The sequence below is a fragment of the Myotis yumanensis genome, unplaced genomic scaffold (genome assembly GCF_028538775.1).
Source record: "Myotis yumanensis isolate MYYU_CA2020_CCGP unplaced genomic scaffold, mMyoYum1.0.hap1 SCAF_16, whole genome shotgun sequence".
NCBI classification, from domain to species: domain Eukaryota; kingdom Metazoa; phylum Chordata; class Mammalia; order Chiroptera; family Vespertilionidae; genus Myotis; species Myotis yumanensis.
In genome coordinates, this window is record NW_027223767.1 from 3,933,929 (window position 1) to 3,956,665 (window position 22,737).

A 22,737-nucleotide genomic window follows, 5' to 3' on the forward strand; every position below is an offset into this window, starting at 1 on the left:
TAGTGTTGACTGTTGTCGTTTTTTTATTTGACAACCTAAGGAAAAGAAGTCAGTGACCCTGATTAATAGTCAGGAATTGCATGTTTTAAGAATTCTTTCGGCACACCAGTGCCCCCGCTGTGGCAAACCGACAAACCACTGGTCTGGATCATCAAGGTATAAAGAACTGCTGCCTTTTGTTCTCACTCTCACAGCTCTGGAGAAGGCTCCTGGGAGTAATCTCCACACAAAAAAGCAGAGGCATGCCCCCAAGTAAGCCCAACTGCACACTCCTGCTGGCCCCCCGCTCCCTGGCCACCTCTGCCAGGCTCAGTCCCTATGCACCAGATCACCTGAAGTCTGAGGGTAATTGGAACCAGGGCCCTGCCGGAGAGAAGGCTAAGTCAGGCACCTGGAGGACCTTCCCTATCGCAGACCACCTGGCAGGCTAGGGTGACTGTCCAGGTCTCAGCCACAGGCTGCAGGGCCAGCAGTCGTGTGTGCTTGCCTGTGACCCAGGCCCTAGGTGCTGTTTTGGGAGGAAAGGACAGTGTGGGCTATAGGGGCAGGAGAGCCAGCTCCCAAATTAGAGAGAGCTGGAACCACCATGTGCTGACAGCTAGGCATCAGGCAAGTCCTAGCGAATTCCTCTGTCCCACTGGGATGAGAACATTGTCAAGGAGAGTAAGATGCAGAAACTCCAAGCAGAGTACAGGTGTTCTGCTAAGGACAATTCCTTTTTCTACTCAGGGAACAATCATTGGGTCTTCCCATAGGTGTTTTCTCTGTCAGTCTTGAGTATCTGAGGGGTAAGGTTTGTGTCTTCTCCGAGCAGGCTCTTTCATCCCTTTGGATGCCCACTTCCAAATGCCCATCTCTGCTGGCAGAGAACTTTCAACCTGCCTGCCAGCTGGCCTCACAGGGCTTAGAGCAGCACCTTCCTAACTTGCCTGGACCCTTTGTGTGTAGAACATCCCTGTTGGCATCTCCAGAGAACCCAGGTTGAAAAACACTTTGGTGCCTCTCATCTCTGGCTGCAGGATTACCAGGCAAAGTGGCTACCAGGGAAACCTGCTGTACAGGCCCCTCTCTAGGGACGGCCTGAGCTAGCGGGTAGGCCTTCTTGAGGGTGTGTGGCTGGGGCAAATGCCATCCCAGACCCTCACCTGGGATCTGAATGTCATCCCTTTCCTCTTCTTTGGAGACCTAATTTTATCCTCTTCAAATTGCTTTTAATTTCCCAACTTTTCCCTCTTTGATGGCTTGTTCTTCTCACTTGCTTCCATCTATTTAGAAAGAAAACTTTCATCCCCTCTGCTCACCAATATGGGCTCTTTCCTTTTCAGCTAAGTTTTTTAGAAATCCTTATATTTATTGTCACATCTTTGTTGCCTCCATTCCCTCCTCATGCTTCATATTTTCCTAAAATCTCTCAAACAAGAGGCATCTGGCCTCAGTGAACCCCATACTTCTAGCTAAGAGTCCCCAGGCCCAGTACTAGCAGCAGCCAACCTTGGTTCACAAGTTGGCCTTGCCTGGGCAACTCCAAGCCCAGCACAAGAAGCAGCCATCAGCATATTGCTTTATAGCTTATGTCTGGTGGCTTCAGGCAGAACAAAACTTGTGGCTGACCTTGGCCTGCACCTCCTGGGAGGCTCCAGAGTCATCACACCCAGTGGACAGCTTCAGAGCACATCGAAGGACCACCACCCAACCACCTCCACAAGCAACACACTCAAGGGTTGGACTCACTGGGTACCAGAGCCCTGCTGAAGTAAGTCCTGCTCTGAAGTAAGTCCCTCAATAGTAGTGGGTCTCTGCATAGCTGATCCTCCAAGGTGATTGGAGGTTGGTGGTCCGTGCTCACAGCCAGTTCTTGTAGCTGATCAGCCTCAGTAAATGCCTCCCATTGATGTGCCAACAGCAATCAAGACTCAAATACAACAGGAGAGTGTACAGCCTACATGCGGATGTGGGGGGATTACCTTGAGTGTCCAGCGGGGGTGATCGGGGAAGCTGTGCTACTGGACACTACAGGACACACCTATTACATTAGGCCATGCTACAAAGCCTAGGAGACATAACAGCTGTATCTAATACATAGAAACAAACACAAGGAGGTGGCCAAAAGGAGGAGACAAAGAAACATGTCCCAAATGAAAGGACAGAACAAAACTTCAGAAAAAAAACTACTAAACAAAATGGAGACAAGCAACCTACTAGATGCAGAGTGGGTTCAAAACACTGGTTGTAAGGATGCTCAAGGAACTTAGTGAGGACCTCAACAGCATAAAAAAGAACCAGAAATGAAATGAAGGCTACACTAACTGAAATAAAGAATAATTTACAGGGATTTAAGAGCAGAGTAGATGAAGCTGTGAATCAAATCAGTGATTTGGAATATAAGGAAACAAAAAAAACTAACAATGCCAAAAAACCAAACCAAACCAAAACAACAACACCCAATCAGAACAACAAAAATAAAACATTTTTAAAACTGAGGATAATGTAAGGAGCCTCTGGGACAACTTAAGTGTACCCCATTTGCATCATGGGGTTGCCAGAAGGAGAAGAGAGAGAGCAAGAAATTGAAAACTTGTTTGAAAAAACAATGACAGAAAACTTCCCTAACTTGCTGAAGGAAACAGACCTACAAGTCCAGGAAGTGCAGAGAGTCTCAAACAAGATGAATCCAAAGAGGCCCACACCAAGACACATTATAATTAAAATGCCAAAGGTTAAAGACAAATAGAGAATCTTAAAAGCAGTAAGAGAAAAACAATTAGTTACTTATAAGGGAGCTCACGTAAGACTGTCAGCTGATTTCTCAACAGACCCTATGCAGGCCAGAAGGGATTGACAAGAAATATCCAAAGTGATGAAAAGCAAGGACCTACAACCAAGATTACTCTACCCAGCAAAGCTATCATTTAGAATCAATGAACATATAAAGAGCTTCCCAGAAAATAAAAAACTAAAAGAGTTCATCACCTCCAAACCAGTATTATATAAAATGTTAAAGAGTATTCTTTAAGAAGAAGAAGAAAAGAAGATAAAATATATGAACAAAAAATGGCAATAAATACATATCTATCAACAATTGAATCTACAAATAAAATGAACAAGTAGAACAGAAACAGACTCGTAGATACAGAGAACATTTTGACGGTTGCCAGTTAGAGAGGGTGGGCAGAAAAGGTGAGGGGATTAAAAAGTACAAATTGGTTGTTACAAAATAGTGATGGGGATATAATGTGTGGTATAGAGAATATAGTTAATAATCTAGGTGCTGGATGGATGCAGGATTTATTGGGATGATCACATATTAAGTTGTATAATATCTGTTCATTGGGGTGTACAAAAATATAATAAAAAATAACACAAACGCTGAGGGCCATCCGTAGAGTTTATGATTCAGTAAATCAGAGGTATTTGCATTTCTAGTGAATTTCCAGGGATCCTGAAGTTGCCAGTGGGTCTGTCTAGGGATCACAGTTTGAGGAGATCTGGAAGAGCTGGGGCTTAGGGAGGAAGGGAGCAACAGTTTTTCTCTCTTGAGGGTTCATTAAAATTGCAAAGGGGACATAACCATTTCTGGACTCAGCTGAAGCTAGAGTTTCACTGAAAGAACTGACCCTGAGCCTGGCTGGTGTATCTCAGTGGTTGAGTGCCGACCTATGAACCAGGAGGAACCATTCTATTCCCAGCCAGGACACATGCCCGGGTTGTGGGCTCAACTCCCAGTGTGGGGTGTGTAGGAGGCAGCCAATCAATGATTCTCTCTCATCATTGATGTTTCTATTTTTCTCTCCCTCTCTGTTCCTTTCTGAAATCAATAAAATAAAATAAAAAGAACTGACCCTGAGGGAACACTGAACACATACACACACACACACACACACACACACACACACACACACACACATTGAGAGAGAAAGAGAGACAGACAAAGGGTTAGTCCTTTTTAGGAGGCCCATTAGCCTACTCTCTCAGCAGCTCCTCCGACACCTGGTGCCTTCTCAGCTACCAGGTAAATATGTCAGGGTCTCTAAATGATGACATATGTGGGAGATGAATGTCAACCCCCACATTTTAGTCCGAAAGTCCATCAGTAGGAACCTGCATGGCATTCCAAACATTTGACAAGCTCTTATTAGGAACCTAGAAGCCCTAGGGTGCCTTGCTCAGGCCTTTGATCAGGCACACAGATGAGGGACATGGCCTTTGAGGGGAGAAGGGCCCATGGAGGGTAGGAGACTGACAGCCTGGCCTCCACCACTTCCAAGATCTCTCCTTGCACACGGAGCACCAGAGGGCTGTGTCCTGGGATCCAAGGCTGACTCCAGTGCTTTTTTTCTCTGCTTCTCTAGTTATTTCTTCATTGCTCCATGCATGGCTTGCTTTAACACAGCTGCTTAATTAGTTATGTAATAAGTGCCCAGGAACTCACTATCTATACAAAACGAAGCCAAGCCAGTCCCTTGGCAATAGCTGACATTTCATCGGTAGGTTTCCCTCCTGTCCCACAACTCTGCCCACTGAACCCTATGTTTGTTGTCCCTTGCTTTCCTTTCTACATTATTTAAAATTTATTTTTATAATGGAAAATTTCAACTATATGCAAAACTGGAGAGACTGGTGTTCCTATGGTCCAGATTTTGACTTTTCAAGTCATGCCCAATCTTGTTTAATCCAAACCCCACCTATTTCCTCTGTTTCCACATTCTCTCCATACTGGTATCACACTTATATTGTTCCGAAAGGGTAGCTGGTTTTTATTTTGGGTGTCTTTACCTTTATAAAATGGTATCTTGCACCATGACATTTTTTTTCAGAGCTATATTTTCCAAATAGCTCTGTTTTTTAGTATTGTATTGGTAAGAATCATCCTTGTTGCTGTATGTCATTGTAGCTCATTCATGTTCATTGTATGAAAGTATCTTGGTTTATGTCCGCTTTCCCACAGATGGCCATTCAAATCATTTTTGGACTTTTGCTATAGGGGAGAGCGCTCTTATGAATATTCTTGTACGTTTTGTTGAACATCTGGGATGGTGCTAGAAATTGAATGGTGTAGCTTTAGAATAAATGCTAATTGCTTTCAACCACATTACTACCCACCCCTACTTTCGTATGAGAGATCCTCCTCCCAACCCCATCCATATCCTCTTCTCTCCAATGCTTGGTATCGATAGGCTTATTACTCTTTGCCATTTACTTTGCCAATTAAAATGGAATCTTATTGGGGGGCTTAGTTTGCATTTCCTCAGGAACTGATGTCTTAGTCAGCTTAGGCGGCCATAACAAAGACTAGCTTTGGGACTTGCTTGGGACCTGTCACACCTTTCTTCTTTCCTATTTCTCCTTTGTGGAAGGGGACTGTCTGTTCTAAGCCACCTTGTCTGAGCACTTTGTTCTGCAGCCTGAAGCTGGCTAAGACGACTGGAGATGTTGACTCTCTCTGTTTAATGACCCATGTATTTCCTTTGCCGTGAAATGCTGTTCACTTCTTTTGTCCACTTTCTATTGGGTATTCATTTTCTATTGTTGCTGTAACTAATTACCACAAACTTAGTGGCTTAAAAGAACATAATTTTATTAACTTACAGTTCAGGAGGTCTGAAGCCCAAAATGGGTCATATTGGGTGAAATCCAGGTGTTGGCAAACCTGCCTTCCTTCTGAAGTTTTAGGGGAAAATCCGTTTCCTCCCCTTGCAGAGGCTGCCCTCCTGTGGCTCAGGTCCCTCTTCCACTCTGACCTCTGTTTCTGTTGTCACACCTCTCCTCTCTCTGGCCCTCCTGTCTCCCTCTTAGGGGGACCCTTGTGATTACATTGGTCCTTCCCAAATATTCCCGGATAATCTTCTACATTGGTGTTCTGAGACCCAATTTCCCATGGTAGGGGGTCTACACCAACAAACAATTCTCAGACACCTGCCGGGGTCTGAAAATTCAACTCAGTTCTGAAACCATCTACTCAGAGATAGTATCAGATTCTATGAGTTAAGAGTTCAGTTCTATAAGACTGCCCCACCCACATGCATACTTCAAATGCCAGACACAAGCCCATTTTACCTGTGCTTCTGCCGATTGACCATAGATGGAAGGTTCCCATGACCCCTCCAATTCAAGAGGCCAATTGACCATCCAGGTTGTTACCTGTACTTCTGGTCAAGTGGCTATACATCATAGTTCCCAAAACTCCCTCCTTGGGTTTGATTAATTTGCTAAAATGGCTCACACAACTCAGAAACATGTTACTAACTAGACCACTGGTTTATTGTAAAAGGTTATAACTCAGGAACATCCAGACGGAAGAGATGGATAGGGAACGTACGGGCAAAGGGCGAGGTGCTTCCCTGCCCTCTCCCAGCCGGCCGCTCTCCCCGAATCTCACCTGCTCACCAACCTGGAAGCCCTCCCAACTCTTGGGTTTTTATGGAGGCTTCGTCACATAGGTGTTATTGATTAGATCACTGGCGATTGATTCAACCTCCCATCTGGGAGGCACGGGTGGGCGGAGGCACGGGTGGGTGGAGGTGGGGGTGGGTGGGACGGACTAAAACTTCCAAACCTCTAATCACATGGTTGGTTCCATTGATAACTGGCCCCCATCCTTACATGGGCTCCACAAGTCACCCCATTCACATGACAAAAGACAAAATTCCCCTCTCAATGTTTAGGAAATTCCAAGAGTCCCAGAGCTATGAGGCAGGGATTGTGACCAAAGAGCAAATATAAATCACAATAGTGTCTCTCCCACCTCAAGATCCTTACTCACATTGCTTTTGGTATCAGGATCTCTCTTTATACGCTTTGTTTATCTGTTTTAGGAAAACCAATTAATGTTTATCCAGTCATAATGACAAGTACAATTTTAATATCTGCAGCCTTTTCAGAAAGCGTTTACAGGTGACTCCATTACTGTAATATTGTAGTAAGTAAGCACTACTTTGTCACAAAGAAAAACTCTGTGATCAAAGATCATAATCATGTAGTCCTTCACTGAACACAATATCCTATATAATAAAAGCCTAGGTGGCGTGACACCCTCGCGAGACATGTCTGCTACAAGATGACTGCCCTCACATTGTCACAAAATGGCCACCACAAGATGGCTGGCAGGGGAGGGCAGTTGAGGGCAAGATCAGGCCAGCAGGGGAGGGCAGTTGGGGGCAACCAGGCCGGCAGGCAGGCGAGTGGTTAGGAGCCAGCAGTCCCGGATTGTGAGAGGGATGTCCAGCAGTCAGACATCCCCCGAGGGGTCCCAGATTGGAGAGGGGACACCCCCCCTCCATGCACAAATTTCATGCACTGGGCCTCTAGTATAGTTAATGAAGCAGGACATGCTTTGAGTGGCAGTAACGTGCAAAATCCAGGTTGTAGAAATGTTAATATAGTTTTCGCTACATCAGAATTCCATGTAGGGGTTTACAGTTTGGGAGTTTTAAGGACAAAAAAGAGCAATTATTTAATCCTTACATAGTAGAGATGCCTGAATGAATAACCACTGGGCATTAACATGGAATTTACCAAAAAAATTTTTTTTTAATTTAAAAGATCGACCTATGTAACCTAAGTCTTTGTATTCTTTTTCATGTAACTGGATTGCATGTTCCATCCCCAGCTGGATGTGTCTCTCACATTGGAGTCTCTCTCTTTCTCTTCCTCTTCCTCCCTCCCTGCCTCCCTCCCTCCTTTCCACTCTCTCTTAACCCTTTGAATGCCAACCAATATCCTAGGAACTATGCTAAAATTGCCAAGGCATTTTTGCTGATTTTACAGCAGTTTAGGAAAAAAATTATGAATCGCAAGTAAATGAAGTTACATATTCAAAAACTTAAGGAAACCTTTACTACATTGACATATTTAGCAATATCATCACTAATAAAAGCAGACTTAGAACTGGACGCCATTTTGAAGCTTTGATAGCTCTCCCGGCACTTTTGGTGAAAGGCAGGAGGAGTACGATCGTGCTCCCCAGCACTCTAGGGGTTAAACTCAGTGGGAAAAATATCCTTGCGTGAAGATTAACAAAAAAGAGCTAGTCTCTTAGCAAGTTGAATGTTGAGAACATAGTTTTGTGTCTATAATCACTGCCTGTGTCAAGTTTCTATTGCAAGTATGTGCCCTTAACACCTCACCCATTCCAGCAGCCCCTGGTAACCACCATCCACTCCTTTTTTGAGTTTGGTTCTTTTTAGATTGCACGTACTATATGAAATATATAGTATCAGTCTTTCTCCTTTTTTAAAAATATATTTTTATTGATTTCAGAGAGGAAGGGAGAGATAGAAACATCGATGAGAGAGAATCATGGATTGGCGGCCTGCTGCACACCTCACACTGGGGATCGAGTCCACAACCCAGGGATGTGCCCTTGAACGGAATCGAACCCGGAACCCTTCAGTCCACAGGCCAGCGCTATATCCACTGAGCCAAACCGGCTAGGGCATTGTCTTTCTCTTTCTGACTGACCTCCCTTAGCATAATGTCCTCAGGCTCCATCCATGTTGTGGCAGGTGGCAGATGTCCTCATGGCTGAATGGTGTTCCATGACATACCTGGTATATCACATCTTCCCTTCCCCCGCTGATAAACACAGGTGGTCTCCAGTCTTAGCTGTTATGAACTTGGGAGTACAGGTAGCTCTTCCATAGCCTGTTTTCACTTCCTTTGAATATATTCCCGAGGCAGGATCACTGGATTGTATGGTAGTTCTAGTTCTCTTATTTTGAGCAACTTCTATAGTCACTAGAAGGCGCTCTGTGAGTCACCTGGGAGGTATTTAGGGGCAGAAAGGGAGGCACTGAGGAGTTGAGTATTTCAATCTTCTGGGAAGGCGGGGTTGCCACCTCACTAGTGTTGGCAGGACACCCTACTGACTGCTTTAAAATGTCATTCCTGGGAGAAGTGCAACTGCAATTAGGTTGGTTAGTAAGGTTTTCTTTGGTATTGTAGCTTAGCAAAAGTGACTCCATTGTGGCCTGTTATTTCTTTTTTTTCTCTTTTTAACAAGGATCTACTCTAATAGCTTTCAAATGTACCATGCAGCAGTGTTCATTGTAGTCATCCGTTGTCCATTCCCTTCCTAGATGTCTGGCCGTTGAAGTCAGCCGCTCAGGGCCTCAGTTTCTTCATCTGTAAATTGGGAATGATGATGTAAATTCTGAGTCAGGCAGGGAAGGCACTTAGAAAGGTTCAGGACATCCCGCTGGTCTAAACCAGCTGGGTCGGGGTGGGGGGGTGTGAGGTAGCATCTTTCTGGGCAGAGCAGCTCCGTGCCCAACAAGGGCTGGTTGGTATACCCAGACCCAAGGAGGACAGGCCTCCACCTGCAGATACCAGGAGGGTAGAGGTGGGCCTGAGGGCCTGGTGGTCCTAAGGCCCGGTGTCCACGGCTGAGGCTGCACCTTTGCACCAGCAGCACAATTTATTGCCAAGACATCCCACAGGACAACCTCTGCTGGAGGTCACCTGTCACCCATACTTCCTGTCCACGACAACAGGAACTGGGGAGAGGGTTTTCGAAAAGGTAGAAGGTGTATCTGTGCTCTTTCACAGTGGAGGGCATAAAATTTAGTCCAACACTAGGGTAGAAAACCATGTTTCTTCTTCAAAGCAGTTTGCTCCATTTCAAGCTCCCACCACCTTGGCTGGTGGGAAATTCAAGTGTGGTCATGTGTGGGGTCCGCCCTTGCCTGGGGATTGTGCAAGAGTTTGGGGTCTTATACAAACAACATTTGGAGCAGGGCTACTGGGTCCCGCTCTAGTCCAAGCACTGAGGGCCTCTGGCTGGTGGGCAGGAGTCTGCAGGGCCTCCCAATGGGGCTCTCATATGTGTGTGGGACCGCCCCCCCCCAGATCCTTGTCCCTCCTCAGGCTTAGGGAACCTCTGTCCCATGTCCCAGTACGTTTTTTTTGTTGTTGAAAGTATTACATATGTCCCCTTTTCCCCCCCATTGACCCATTCTAGCCTGCCCCCCTCCCCCCCCCGCCCCAGGCTTTTACACACTATTGTCTGTGTCCATGGGCCATGCATATGTGCACACAAGGTCTTTGGTTGATCTCTTCCCACCCACCCACCCTCCCCCGCCTTCCCTCTGAGGTTCAACATCTGTTCCTGCTTCTATGCTCTGGATCTGTTTTGTTCATCAGTTTATTTTGTTCATTAGACTCCACATACGAGTGAGATCATGTTGTCCCTGTGGTCTCTGCCACCGTTCCCACCCCACTCCGTGTCCTTTGCACCAGGCCCCCTCCTCTCCCCTTAGGAGGAGCCACGTGACACCCTCTCTTTGGGAGTCCTGGTGGGGCCTTCCTCCTGGGGCCTGGCAGCTTCTCCCTTAACCCCACAGCTCAGCCCCCTCCCTCCAAGGCACAGGGACCCCGAGTCAGGTCACCCACAGAGGAAGCAGTCAGAATGGCCTCAGAAGCAAGAAAGAGACAAACGTCAGGGCATGGTCCTGTCTCCCGGCTGGGCATTTCCAGGAGTGCTGCCTGCCAGGTCTGAGGGATGGAGAAGCAGCCGGGCGCCTGGCCCTCAAGCCTCGGCCTCGTCCTGGGGAACCTGAGAGGTGGCAGCCGGACCTCTTGGGAGAGGGCCATAAACCGGAGGCCAGGCTGCAGGCTTGCCTGGTTCCCTGGGACGCCCTCTGGTGCTTCCCGGAAGGAAGCCTCTGGGGAGGGGTGTCCTCCCTTGCCGGGGCCCTGCTGTGTGGGAGGCTGAGCTGCCTCCAGGGGGTTGCTCTGGGCGTTTGGGTGGGACGTGAGGGTAGGGCAGGACCGCCCCTGACCTCTGTGCACCCTTCGTCCTTGCAGGACCTCGGCATGGAGTCTACCTCGCTGGATGACGTGCTGTACCGCTACGCCAGCTTCCGGAACCTGGTGGACCCCATCACCCACGACCTCATCATCAGCCTGGCTCGCTACATCTACTGCCCCAAGCCGGTAGGCGGCTGTGTCTAAACCAGCTGGGTCCGGGGGGGTGAGGTGGCATCTTTCTGGGCAGAGCAGCTCCGTGCCCAACAAGGGCTGGTTGGTATACCCAGACCCAAGGAGGACAGGCCTCCCAGGTGGAGGGTAGAGGTCTGTCCTGAGGCCCGATGTTCATGCACCTTCCCACAGTCAGCACAAGTTTTGTTTGGCCACAGGGTTTTAAATCTGGATTTATTGCCAAAGTTTAAAAATCCAAATATTTCACACAATCCCTATGTTCAGTTATCTTGAAAATGGGGAGCTCCAGCAACACGAAGCCCGTGATGTGGGGCCAGGGCCCCCTGTTCCATCATCGTCGTCGGCTGTGCCTTGCACAGACTGCAGGCAAAGAGGCGGCAGGAGACAGTGCTGATCCCGCCCTCTCTTCGCCCCCCAAGCCGTGGACACTGGTGCAGACTGTGTCCACCGAGGGGGGCTTTTTCTTGTTTGTTCAGAGGTGCCACCTAAGTCTGGCGGTGGCCCTGCATGGCCTCAGTCCCCACCCCAGGTGCCCTCCTCCTGAGCTGAGTGTCATTTTACATCCACCACCCTCCTCATGCCTGCTCACGCCTGGCCCGGGCGCTGCAGGCGCTGCTCAACCCCTTCTGGGTGGGAGGGTCTGTCCCTCTTCCTGCTGGGGCACCAGGCGGCTCACGCAGACCTGCCCATGGGACCTGGGGTGGGGGGGAGTGGCGGGGTGCACACTCCATGCCTTGGCTTCTCTCTTGTCTCAGTTCCTTCTCTTCCATCCCTCCATTTCCAGCAGCTTCCAAAAGAAGCGCTTTCTCTGTGGCAGGGATGGAAGTCATCACGCAGCCTGTGCTGTGATTTAAATAAAACCAGACTCCTCCGCTGGCCCTGCTGCCTCCACCTGCCAACTCTGCTCCAGCCCTGGGCCCCCTCGGCCTGCCCCCCCTCCCCCCGCCCCCGCACCCCGCTTGCAGATCCCCTCCTACCTGAGGAGCTTGGCTGCCACACTGACCGCACCTGCCACCTGTCTCACCTTCCCTCCTCCAGACTCTGGTGGGCCTTCCTCCTGGGGCCTGGCAGCCTCTCCCTTAACCCCATAGCCCAACCCCTCCCTCCAAGGCAAAGGGACCCTGAGGTCAGGTCACCCACAGAGGAAGCAGTCAAAACGGCCTCAGAAGCAAGAAAAAGGCAAATCAGAGCATGGCCCTGTCTCCCGGCTGGGGCATTCCCAGGCTGCCGTCTGCCAGGTCTGTGGGATGGAGAAGAAGCCGGGCGCCTGGCCGTCAGGTCACCTGTCAGAGACCTTTGATCGGCCTGCCACTCCCTGGTCTCCTGATCAGCCCTGTCTCACCCCCTGTTCATCTCCTCGCTTATTTCTTTCATTTCACTCTCTCGTCTCCAAAATTATCTTGCTTATTTTTTTGTTGGCTAATGTAGGGTCTGCTTTCCCCACGAGAACACAAACTCCACAAGGGGCAAGAGGCAGCTCTGCCCGTCATGGTCACGTCTGCACCAAGCAGAGCCGGCGGGAAGCAGGAGACCCTTCCCATTGTGAACTTTAAGAGAGATTCTCAGCGGGAGTGGCAGGATAGAGGAAAGGAAAGGGACACTGAGGCCCCAAAGACCAGCAGCAGGAAGTCATTGCCGGGCCGCGGTGGAAGCTGTGTTGTTGCTGAAGGCGGGATGAGGATGCCTCTTCCAGACCCGGGTGTGCTCACTGCTGCCTAACAAATCGTCCCGCGGCTTAGGGCTTACAACGCAGACATTGCTGTCCAGGCTCTGTGGGGCAGGCATCCTAGCAGCTCAGCTGGCTGGTCCTGGCTTAGAGTCTCGAGACACTGGCCAAGGCTGAGTATCTGGAGGCTTGACAGAGGTGGGCACCCGCCCCCAGGGTGGGGCATTGGTGGTGGTTGGCAGGAGGCCTGGGTGCCTTGCTGCGGGGCCTCTCCATAGGCGCCCCTGAGTGTCCCCACGGCATAGCAGTGGCTCCACCCAGAGCGGGCGGCCCAGGAGAAAGCGAGGCAGACGCACAGGACCCTTTATGACCTAGCTGCCATCACTACCATGTTCTGCTGATTGCCCAGGTCAGCCCTGAGACAGTGAGGACGGAGACCGGGCGAGGGCACAGGAGTCCAGAACCGCCAGGGCTGTCCTGGAGGCTGACGCAGGGAGGGAGTGAAAGAGAAACGCCTGACCGCTCCTGCTGCCCCCTGACCTCTCCCACAGGCTCCTGTTCATGTCATGCAGCTGGGAGCCCTGGGCCAGAGGGCTGGGTGATGCCCAGCTTTCAGAGCACACGGAAGGACAGAGAATGGCCTGGGGAGAGGGAGCAAACAGGAAACCCAGCACAGGGTCTCCAGCTTGATATTTGATGAATGGATGAATTTATGAATGGACGTAGATGCCTTTGGGCATAACTCAGTGGGGAGCTCTGCATGTTTGCCTGGGGGCAGCGTGTCCAGGTGGGTGTTGCTGTCTGACACTGGAGCCATGGGGCCTTGTCCCAGCACTGGGGCCCTCAAGGGGGGTGGGGGTGGGGGTTCAGGAATACCCTGAATAGCGTTCCCTACAGGTCAGAGTCCCTCAAACATGCTTCTCCAGGACCTCCAGCCCCCCACCCCCCTGCGGTGCCGACTCACCCCTGACTTGCCCCAGCCCCTCTTCCGTGGAGCTTCCAGTGTGGCTAGGACTCACCTGCAAGTACCTGAAGCCCACTCGGCTGCCTCAAGCTAGGGAGAGGATTTACCCTGACACCGAGGGGCCTTGTGGGGGCTAAAGGCAGCCAAGCTTGAAGGAGGGACTAGAACTACAAACAGTGCAGACTTCTCCCCTCTGCTACCTCCCAGACCCACCCACTCTTCCCTGGCTCTTTCCCAGGACAGGGGGCCAAGCCCATGGCTTCTGATTCACACCTCTGTCCAGCACTGAGGAGTCCGGACCCAGGGAAAGGGCTAATTGGCTGGGCTCTGCCAGGGCCCGCTTCTGGGCCAATCAGCTGTAGCTTGGGCGTGGCATGTGGTTGCAGGAAGAGCTGCAGAGGTGCGCCCTGTAAAAAGAAAGTCTCTAGCCTGGGCGCTCAGGGTTCAGGGGTCTCTGATGTGCATAACATGTGCTGCTTATTGTCCCAGCCCCCACATTACACAGGGTGGGAGCTGCTCTGCACCTAGGTGCATTTGACCCCCCCCCCCCCAAAAAAAACCCCAAAAAACCAACACGGCACTTTCTCCTTCTTTCCCTCCTCCCTCCCCTTCCATCCCTCCTTCCCCACCTCAAGCTCTGGCTCCACCTCTGGGGCAGTCCTGCTTTATCCCGTTCTCCGCTGGAGGGACGCCTGGAGGGGGCTGTCGAAAAGCAGTGGAGTGAGGGGAATTAGAGGGGGCTGCTTCAGTCTTTTCTGGGTGCAAATGAAGGAAACGCCTCTCCAGGAGGGCCTTGCGAAGCACAGGGCCTGCTGGCAGCTGGGAGCCCAGCTCAGAGCCTGGGAGGTCTGGAGGTCTGGGTCCCGACCCCATCTCACACATGGTGTGGCTTGCCAGTCTGTTCACCTTCTTGATGCCCCAGGGTCCTCATTTGCAAAGTGGAGATACTAGAAGCCCTGTTCCCTAGGACTGTTGTGAGTTACAGCGTTGTGATGAGTTCACGCAGGCAGTGCAGAGGCAATGCCTGGCATGCAGTGTTAGATGCTCAAGAAATGCTAGCTGTTGTTTCTTTAGTCCAGACAAGTTTTAGTCCAGACTTCCGTGAGGACATAGCTTACGTTTGTCTCTAGTCGCCTAGTTAGGTGACTGTATCTGCTGTCCCCATTGGGTGGAACAGGAGCCTCTCCTCTGGTCTCCCAGGTCAGCAGCCAGTGCCTCGCCCTGCGCACAGCTGCCCCCTTGTGGCAGTGCCGCGCACTGGCGCTGCTTTGTCTCCTGTCTTCCTCCTATCAGGGCCCAGTTGTCCTGATTTTGGAAACCTTGGGAAGTGGTTGGAGGAGGAGCTGGAGCGGAGATGCTTGGTTCTCAGCTTTGATTTTATAGAGAAAAAGAGCGAAATATCGGGGTTTTTTGTTCCACTTATTTATGCATTCACCGGTTGGTTCTCATATGTGCCCTGACCAGGGATCGAACCCACAACCTTGGTGTATGGGGATGACTCTCTAACCAACTCAGTTACCCAACCAGGGCCAGTTCTCAGCTTTGGAGCAGGCGTTGGGGAGACTGGCAACACTCTGTCCTGGGGTCCAGGAGAGATGCTGGGCAGACCACCAGCTCTCACCCACTGGTCCTTCTTGCCTGAAACAGTGCTCTCCACCTCGGCAGCACATGGGGATCACCTGGGGAGCTTTTAAAAACCCCACAATTGAACTGCTCACCCATTGCTGGGGGCTGCCCTGGTGACCCCAGGGTATGAGAGTCCTCGGTAAAGAACTGCGGCTCTCGAGCACCATATCCGTTGTCCCCTCCCTTCTCCCTTTGGCCCCCAAGTTGGCCTTCACCATGCCAACCCCTCCTGGAGCCTTCGCTGGTGCCCATGGCTCCCCTCTTGCTTCTCTGACTGGCCTTCTCCGTCCCTGCATGTCCAGTATGTCTCTGCCCCTTTGATGCTGCAGCTCTTCCCTCTGCCTTCCCCTCGGCTCATTTCCTGGCCAGGGGCTTTCACCAGATGCTGATGGACATGTCCAGCCTGGACCTGTCTTGGGCCCAGCCCCCTAAGTTCATCACATCTCCCAGCGGGAAACGAACCTGGCATTCCCGTCCTGCTTTCCACCTGGTTCTTATCCAGAGCCTCTTGCCTTCTACCACGGTCCCAAGGCCAAAGCCAAGACCCCTCCTCTCCCTCCCTGCCCATCCCCTCCATCCTGTGCATGGTCAGTCGAGTGTGGTGGCCTCTGTCGCTTTCAGCCATTTCCATGGGCCCAGCAGGGGTGCCCCAAACCACACATAAGCAGATGGGCCTGGCCCTGAGTCACCCTGTCTGCCTCCAGTCCACCCTTTTCTCCATCCCCCGTCCGAGGGACAGTCCTAGAATGCGAATGTGGTACCATCTGCCCCTGCAGGGATTCCGCTGGTCCCGTGGTGGAGCCCTGCCTGCTGCAGCACCATTATTTCCCAACACACACCCTATGTCCAGACTCAGCAAGAAAGGGAGTCTAGGAACCTAGGGGTTGTGAATGCATTTACCCGGAGTGACAGGTGACATCTGTTCCTCTCACAGGCAGAGCAGCTCCGTGACATCTGTTGCTCTCTGGGCAGAGCAGGCCCGATGTTCATGCACCTTCGCTTGGAAGAGGTGAGGTTTGTGGAGAACCAGAGACCAGAGGTTTCCTTTAAACCAGTTTCATTCCGCCTCGGGCCTGCCTCCGTCTGCTGATTCCTGTACACATGTTCATCTCTTCGGACACTCAGCTCCCCTCTTCCAACTCCTCTGTCTCTTGTCTCCCTCCCTCAGAGTCTCCTCTTGCCTTTTCATCAGCCTTGGCCCTCTGAGCCTCAGTTTCCTCCTCTGTAAAATGGGGATAATGAAAGTGTTTACTTCACCAGGGTGTTGTGGGAATTCCATCAAGCCCTAGCGTAATGTCTGTGTGCACTTATCCAGGTTGCAGACAACAGTGGCTTGGGCCAAGGTGGTAGCTGCAGAAATGGCAAGAAATCAGGCTCCAGATTGTCACCTGTCCCCACACCTGTAACACCCTCCACACCCCCAAGCCCTGGACAAGTGTTGTCACTAATCCATCTGCTCTTAGAAGCCAGCTCAAATCTGAGCCTGGGCAGAAGTACCCTTCCTTCTTTACCCTGTTGAAGTTCTGTGTTCGTGCCAATTTCACAATACAGCACAGTATACAGCCATATATACAACATATATATATTGTTGTTGTTAATCCAAACCCGAGGATATTTTTTCCATTGGTTTTTAGAGAGAGTAGAAGGGAGGGAGGAGGAAGAGGGAGAGAAACATCCATGTGAGAGACCGACACATCGATTGGTTGCCTCCTGCACGCTCCCCAACTGGAGCCGGGGATTGAACCTGCAACCCATGTATGTGCCCTTGACAGGGAATCAAACCTGTGACCCTTCAGTCTGAGAGTTGACGCTCTAACTACGGAGCAACCGGCCAGGGTTACCGCACAGTATTGATTCAGCAAGCATTCCTGGAGAGCATACTGTGTGCCCAGCTACATTCAGAGCACTTTACACTAGGAACTCATTTCATCCCCTGTGAGGTTGGTACTGTTATCCCTGTACAGGTGAGGATCAGAGGCACAGAGGTCAAGGGATTTTCCCAAGTCACATAGGAGATGACAAAGCAAGGATTTGAGTCCACACTTTGGTGCCAAGTTCATTCTCTTAATGACTCAATGTGCTGCTCCTCAGTTAGCAGAGTGAGGATGATCTATACTAATAAAAGGGTAATATGCTAATTAGGGTGGATATCTTCTGGACATCCATCCGGACAAAGCCACAGAGGCTGCAAGGCCTGGGACTCATGGCAGCCGTGGCCTCATGGCAGCTGTAGGCTCAAGCAGCTGTGAACCTCGGCAGCTGCAGGGCTCAGGGCTCAGGCCTGGCAACCATCGCAGCTGGCAGTGGCAGCAGCAGCGGGGTGATGGGGGCAGCACCTTCCCCTGATCAGCCAGTCGCCTCCCGAAGGGGGAGCAGGCCTAAGCCATCAGTAGGACATCCCCCGAGGGCTCCCGGAGTATGAGAGAGGCAGGCCAGGCGGAGGGGACCCCCCCACCCCCCGTCCCCTAGTGCATGTGCACCAGGCCCCTAGTAAAGATAAATAAGAACCAAGCTGGCTTTTACCAAGGGCTCACTCTGCCAGGTGCGCTGCTGAACCCTGGACCTGGGTTACCAGCTAAACCTCCCCACACCCACATTGCTGTCACAGGTGGGTCTCATCCCAGCCCTGGCACGCTGGCCCTCAGCCCTCTGGTGGGAGCACACACTCTCGGCCACTCTCCCGGGGCTCAGTGACTGTTTGTTGATTTGACTTCCCTTGGGATGGAGTTGGAGTCTCTCTGCTGCCACCTTTAACCCAGGGCATTCGTGTGCTAGGGCTGCCATGAAAAAACACCACTTAAACCACAGGAACTTACTTCTCCCAGGTCTGGAGGCCGGAAGTCCAAGTTCAAGGTGTCTTCAGATTCACTCCCTCTGAGGCCTCTCTCCATGGCTTGCAGACGGCCGTCTTCACAAGGTCTCCCCTCAGCGCATGTCTGCGTCCTAATCTCTTATGAGGACACCAGCCACTGGATTAGGGCCCCACAGGCCTCATTTTCCCTTAATTACTCTTTAGGGGCCCTATCTCCAAATGCAGTCACATTCTGGGGCATTAAAAATTGGGGGGAGGTGGCCAACCAGTGTGGCTCAGTTGGCTGAGCATCGTCCTGTGCACCAGGAGGTTGATGGTTCGATTCTCAGTCAGAGCACATACCTGGGTTGTGGGCTTGATCCCCAGGTGGAGGCGTGTAGGAGGCAGCCGATCAATGATTCTCTCTCATCATTGATGTTTCTATCTCTCTCCCTCTCCTTTCCTCTCTGAAATCAATAAAAACATATTTAAAAAAAAAAAGAATTTTGGACACAATTCCGATCATAACCCCAAGGTCTCAAACTCAAATGCTGATGGGCGAGACAGGTAACAGATCAATGAATTGGGCTGCGAAAGACGTGGCTCCTTCGTTCTTTTATTTTCCCGCTTTGGACCTGGATAAGAGACATGGTGACAACGTCTCACTCTCCTCTGTCCCGTGTGAAATACAGAGCAAGGGCGTTTGTTCATGGCTGCGTCCTCAGCTCTGAGGACAAGTGTCTGGCACCAGGTGCTTGGTAAGTATTTGTTGAACCAGTGAACAAGCAGAATGGCCCTGAGTGTAGGGGAGCGGCCAGGACCACAGAGAGTCCTGCTAAGGGATCAGCTGGCAACTCACCCCAATGAGTTGTCAGATCACCTGGAATCCCGACTTTTATATAAAGCTCCAGTTTTTCAATCATAGCAACTAATTCGCAAAAACTGAAACCATCATGCAGATCATTTTAACCACTGCTGTCTGCGAAGGGCACCCACCTTGAGCCAGAGGGTCGGCGCCCCAGCTCAGCCTGGGTGCCATGCTTTCTGCAGGGACAGGAAGCTGGAGGTGGGGGTCGGGCTCTCACACACACACCCTGTGGTTGCCTCTGCAGGAGGGCGATGCACTAGGCGCCATGGAGAAGCTGTGCCGGCAGCTGACATACCATCTCAGCCCCCACTCCCAGTGGAGGCGGCACCGGGGGCTGGTGAAGAGGAAGCCACAGGCCTGGTGAGTCATGGTCACCTGAGGTGGGTCTGCCCGCCCCCCTGCCCAGGCTCCTTCTACAAGGGCAGCCCAAAGACGGTCTGTGTCAGACTGGGTGTGTGACATGACACAGCATCCCTCCCAGGGGAGCGGGGTGAAGGGAAGAGCTGGAAGGCTGCCCGGAGCTGGTGAGCATGAGAGAATTCAGTGGTGGGCATTCCAGGTGGCAGGAGCCATGAGAGGCCCTGGAGGCAGGGCCCTGGTCTGTGGGGTGGGCGCTGGGGATGTGGGCCCATCCCAATGGATGGATGGGGAGGGGGACATGAGTTTCTAATTCCTGGTGCAGTGAAGGTGGGCACGTGTACTCACTGAACCCCAGTGCCTCCTGGTTATCCCCTCGGGAGGCCCAGACCCCAGCACATCCCTGGTTCACGCAGCAGTGAGAACCCTCAGGGGCTTTGTGGCCCCTGAGACTGGGGAGAGGAGGCCACATGGGACACAGAACCTGTGGCCATGGCAGGAAGTGGATGCAAGGGAGCCTGGAAGGAAGACTTCCTGGGGGAGGACATGAGCATTCCCGAGGCTGCTGTGGGCTCACCCTCCAGTCCTGCAGCTGGGAAAGGAAGGCCTGCCCCTCCCTGAGAAGAGAGGGGCTCCTTTCCCTTCCAGACAACCCCACCCCCAAGCGGGGGGAGGAGGTGGGTCCTGGGGAGACCTTCCCAAGGGGAGGAAGTGAGGCTCCCACTGGCTGAGGGCAGGGGCCATATACGCAGACAGAGCAGGACGGGAGAACCCCTGGGACCTGGAATGCCAGGAGGACACTTGGTGAGCTAGTTGTTCAGATTTGAAAAGCTGGCAGTGTGAGCTCTGTTGGAATCCAGGGGCCTCTTCTACTGTCTCCCCCCACACACATGCGTGCTCAGTCCATTCTTCTTTCAGCTCTGCTCCTCCAAGGCGGCTTCTGGTCACACTGAGTGAAATGCAAGCAGGGCCTTATGTGATGGGTCCCCAGCCCCTCACTCTCTCCCTCCCACTCTCCTGTGCCCCCTGCCACACTCTCCTTCTTGCTGGTTCAGACACACCAAGCTCTTTCCAACCTCAGGGCCTTTGCACTGCACTCCCTCTGCTGAAACTCACCAACCCTCCCGATGGCCTGCTTTCTCCTTGCTCATCAGCTCAAATGTTACCTCCTCAAAGCAGCCTTCCTGAGTAGCCATGCCCACCCCCCCAGGCTACTCTCTCACTTGACTCTCACTTGTCTTGTTTCTCGTCCAGCTGCTCTCCTGCAGAGTGAAAACGGGAGTCTTGTCCATCTTGTTCACCACTATGGCCTTGGTGCCTAGGGCAGTGCCTAGCACCTAGTAGCTTAACAAACACTTGAAGGACTGACCAAGGTAGGGGCTATTACTGTTGCCGTTTGGCCACGATCAGCCGGCTGAGAAGTGGCAGGGCCAGATTCACACCCCAGGCTCAGGCTGTTAACCACCCACTTCCCATTTCCCTGCTGTCATAGGCCTGCTTTATTAATAACAGTAATGAGAATTACAGCCAACACTAAATCACCCTAAACAAGTGCCGGCAGTGTTCCTGGCCCTTAGATGTCATGCCTGGAGAGCTTCACCTTCAAACTCCCGGGGGCTCGGCAAGATGAGCACATTGAGGTGGCCTTTCAGCTTCAGGAGGTCCCGAGCATAGAGGATAGGGGTTCGCCTGCTCAGGCTCCTTCTACTAATGTGTGCAGGCTGTTAACACCACCCCCCCACCCCCCTCCCGACACACACACTCTCCTGAGGCACCTGGAAATGGGGAGCTGTGGCCAGAGCAAGGAGCAGGGGAAGAAAGAGCAATGGCAGAAGGCAGGGAGTGGAGAGCACTCGGCCACCAGGGTCAGCAGCTCCCACCGGGCTGGCAGCCCCTGTCTGCTGTCTTGCGGGGATCTCCCTAAGGATCCCCATCTGGTGGGGAAGATGGCCTTAACACAGGAAGTGCTCAGGTGATGAATAATGTCAGCAGCAAGTATTTATTCATCACCCAAACAAGGCCCTGTTTTAAATGCTTTGCATTTATTATCTTCACGTAACAACCCTGTAGCACTCAACTAGCTCCATTTTTTCCAGAAAATAACTGAGGAGCAGAAAGGTTAAGGACCTAATAAGTAAAGGTCACACTGAGTAGGAAGGAGGTAAGATGCAAACCCAGGCACTGTGGCTGGAGTGTACCCTTAGTCACTGCAGAAGCACGTGGTGGGCTTTCCCTTGTGGTCCCTCGGCTCTGGCCAGCGGGGCCCAGCCAGGCCGAGATGCGGGGTAGTGCCGGGGACTAGGGACTGTTCCCTCCCATCCCTGGAGCAGAGGCTGGCTCTGTGGTGCCGTCACTGCTGCCCTGGGAGAGAGCCCGGCCCCATTACCTGAACCCTGCTTGTCCCTTCTCCCCTTCAGCCTCAAGGCTGTCCTGGCTGGAAGCCCTCTGGACAACACGGTAGACCTGTCGGGCATCCCGCTGACCTCGCGTGACCTGGAGCGGGTGAGCAGCTACCTGCAGCGCTGCGGGGAGCAGGTGGACAGTGTGGAGCTGGGCTTCACGGGCCTCACGGATGACATGGTCCTCCAGCTGTTGCCGGCACTCAGCACGCTGCCCCGCCTCACCACGCTGGCCCTCAACGGCAACCGGCTGACCCGAGCGCTGCTGCGTGACCTCACCGACACCCTCAAGGACCCCAGCAAGTTTCCCAATGTCACGTGGATTGATCTGGGCAACAACGTGGACATCTTCTCCTTGCCCCAGCCCTTCCTGCTCAGCCTGCGCAAGCGCTCCCCAAAGCAGGGCCACCTCCCCACCATCTTGGAGCTGGGCGAGAGCCCAGGCTGTGTAGAGGAGGCTTGGGATGGAACAGTGGACCAGGAGGACCCTGCAGGGGACTGTGTGGCCCCCCCCAAAGACCTCGAGGGCAGGGAAACTGCAGGTCCAGCGCAGACGTGACATGGAAGTGGGGCCTCACCAGGTAGTCCTTGTGGGGTATGATGGCTGAGGCAGAGTCACTACCCGAGCAGCCCCCATGGGAAGCCAGATCACAGAACCTGGGAAAAGGTAACACTTCTCACGGGTCCATCGTACCCCTCGCCCATCTCCGTTCTCTTTGTTTGGCTCCTGAGAAGTCATCCCTGGCTCAGGAGTCAGCCCTTAGCCTCCCCACTTACAGGTTGGGGAGCTGGAAGCGTGAGCTGTGAGTGTAGTTGGGGCCTACATCCAACCTGGGACTTTCCAATTTTACTTCACAGTTGTCCTGTTCAGGGCAGCACACCCCAGCCAGATGCTAAATGTGCGCAAGGCAGGTTGGCATCTCGGTACCCCATCTCCTGAGTGGCCCTCGGGTGGTAGGGAGCCTGGGCTCCTGGCTGCCAGATTCCAGGAGCAGTCGCCCTTGGGACTGCAGGCTGCCTACCTCCTCCTTGTGAACCCCTGGGCTCCTTTTAACTGACTTCCAGTCTCAGCCCTTAACCCCATGATTCCAGAGGCCTGGCCATGGAACCAGCCACCAGCCTTCAGTGTAG

General features: G+C 52.2%; 1 protein-coding gene across 1 annotated transcript; it reads left to right on the forward strand.

The window, feature by feature from the left end:
- Window positions 1–10,809: 10,809 nt before the first annotated feature.
- Window positions 10,810–22,545, forward strand: LOC138994562 (leucine-rich repeat-containing protein 75A-like). Its single transcript, XM_070394521.1, has 3 exons — window positions 10,810–10,929; window positions 19,095–19,210; window positions 21,625–22,545. The coding sequence occupies exons 1-3, from the start codon at window positions 10,810–10,812 to the stop codon at window positions 22,163–22,165; spliced, it is 777 nt and encodes a 258-aa protein (XP_070250622.1). The 3' UTR covers window positions 22,166–22,545.
- Window positions 22,546–22,737: the final 192 nt, after the last annotated feature.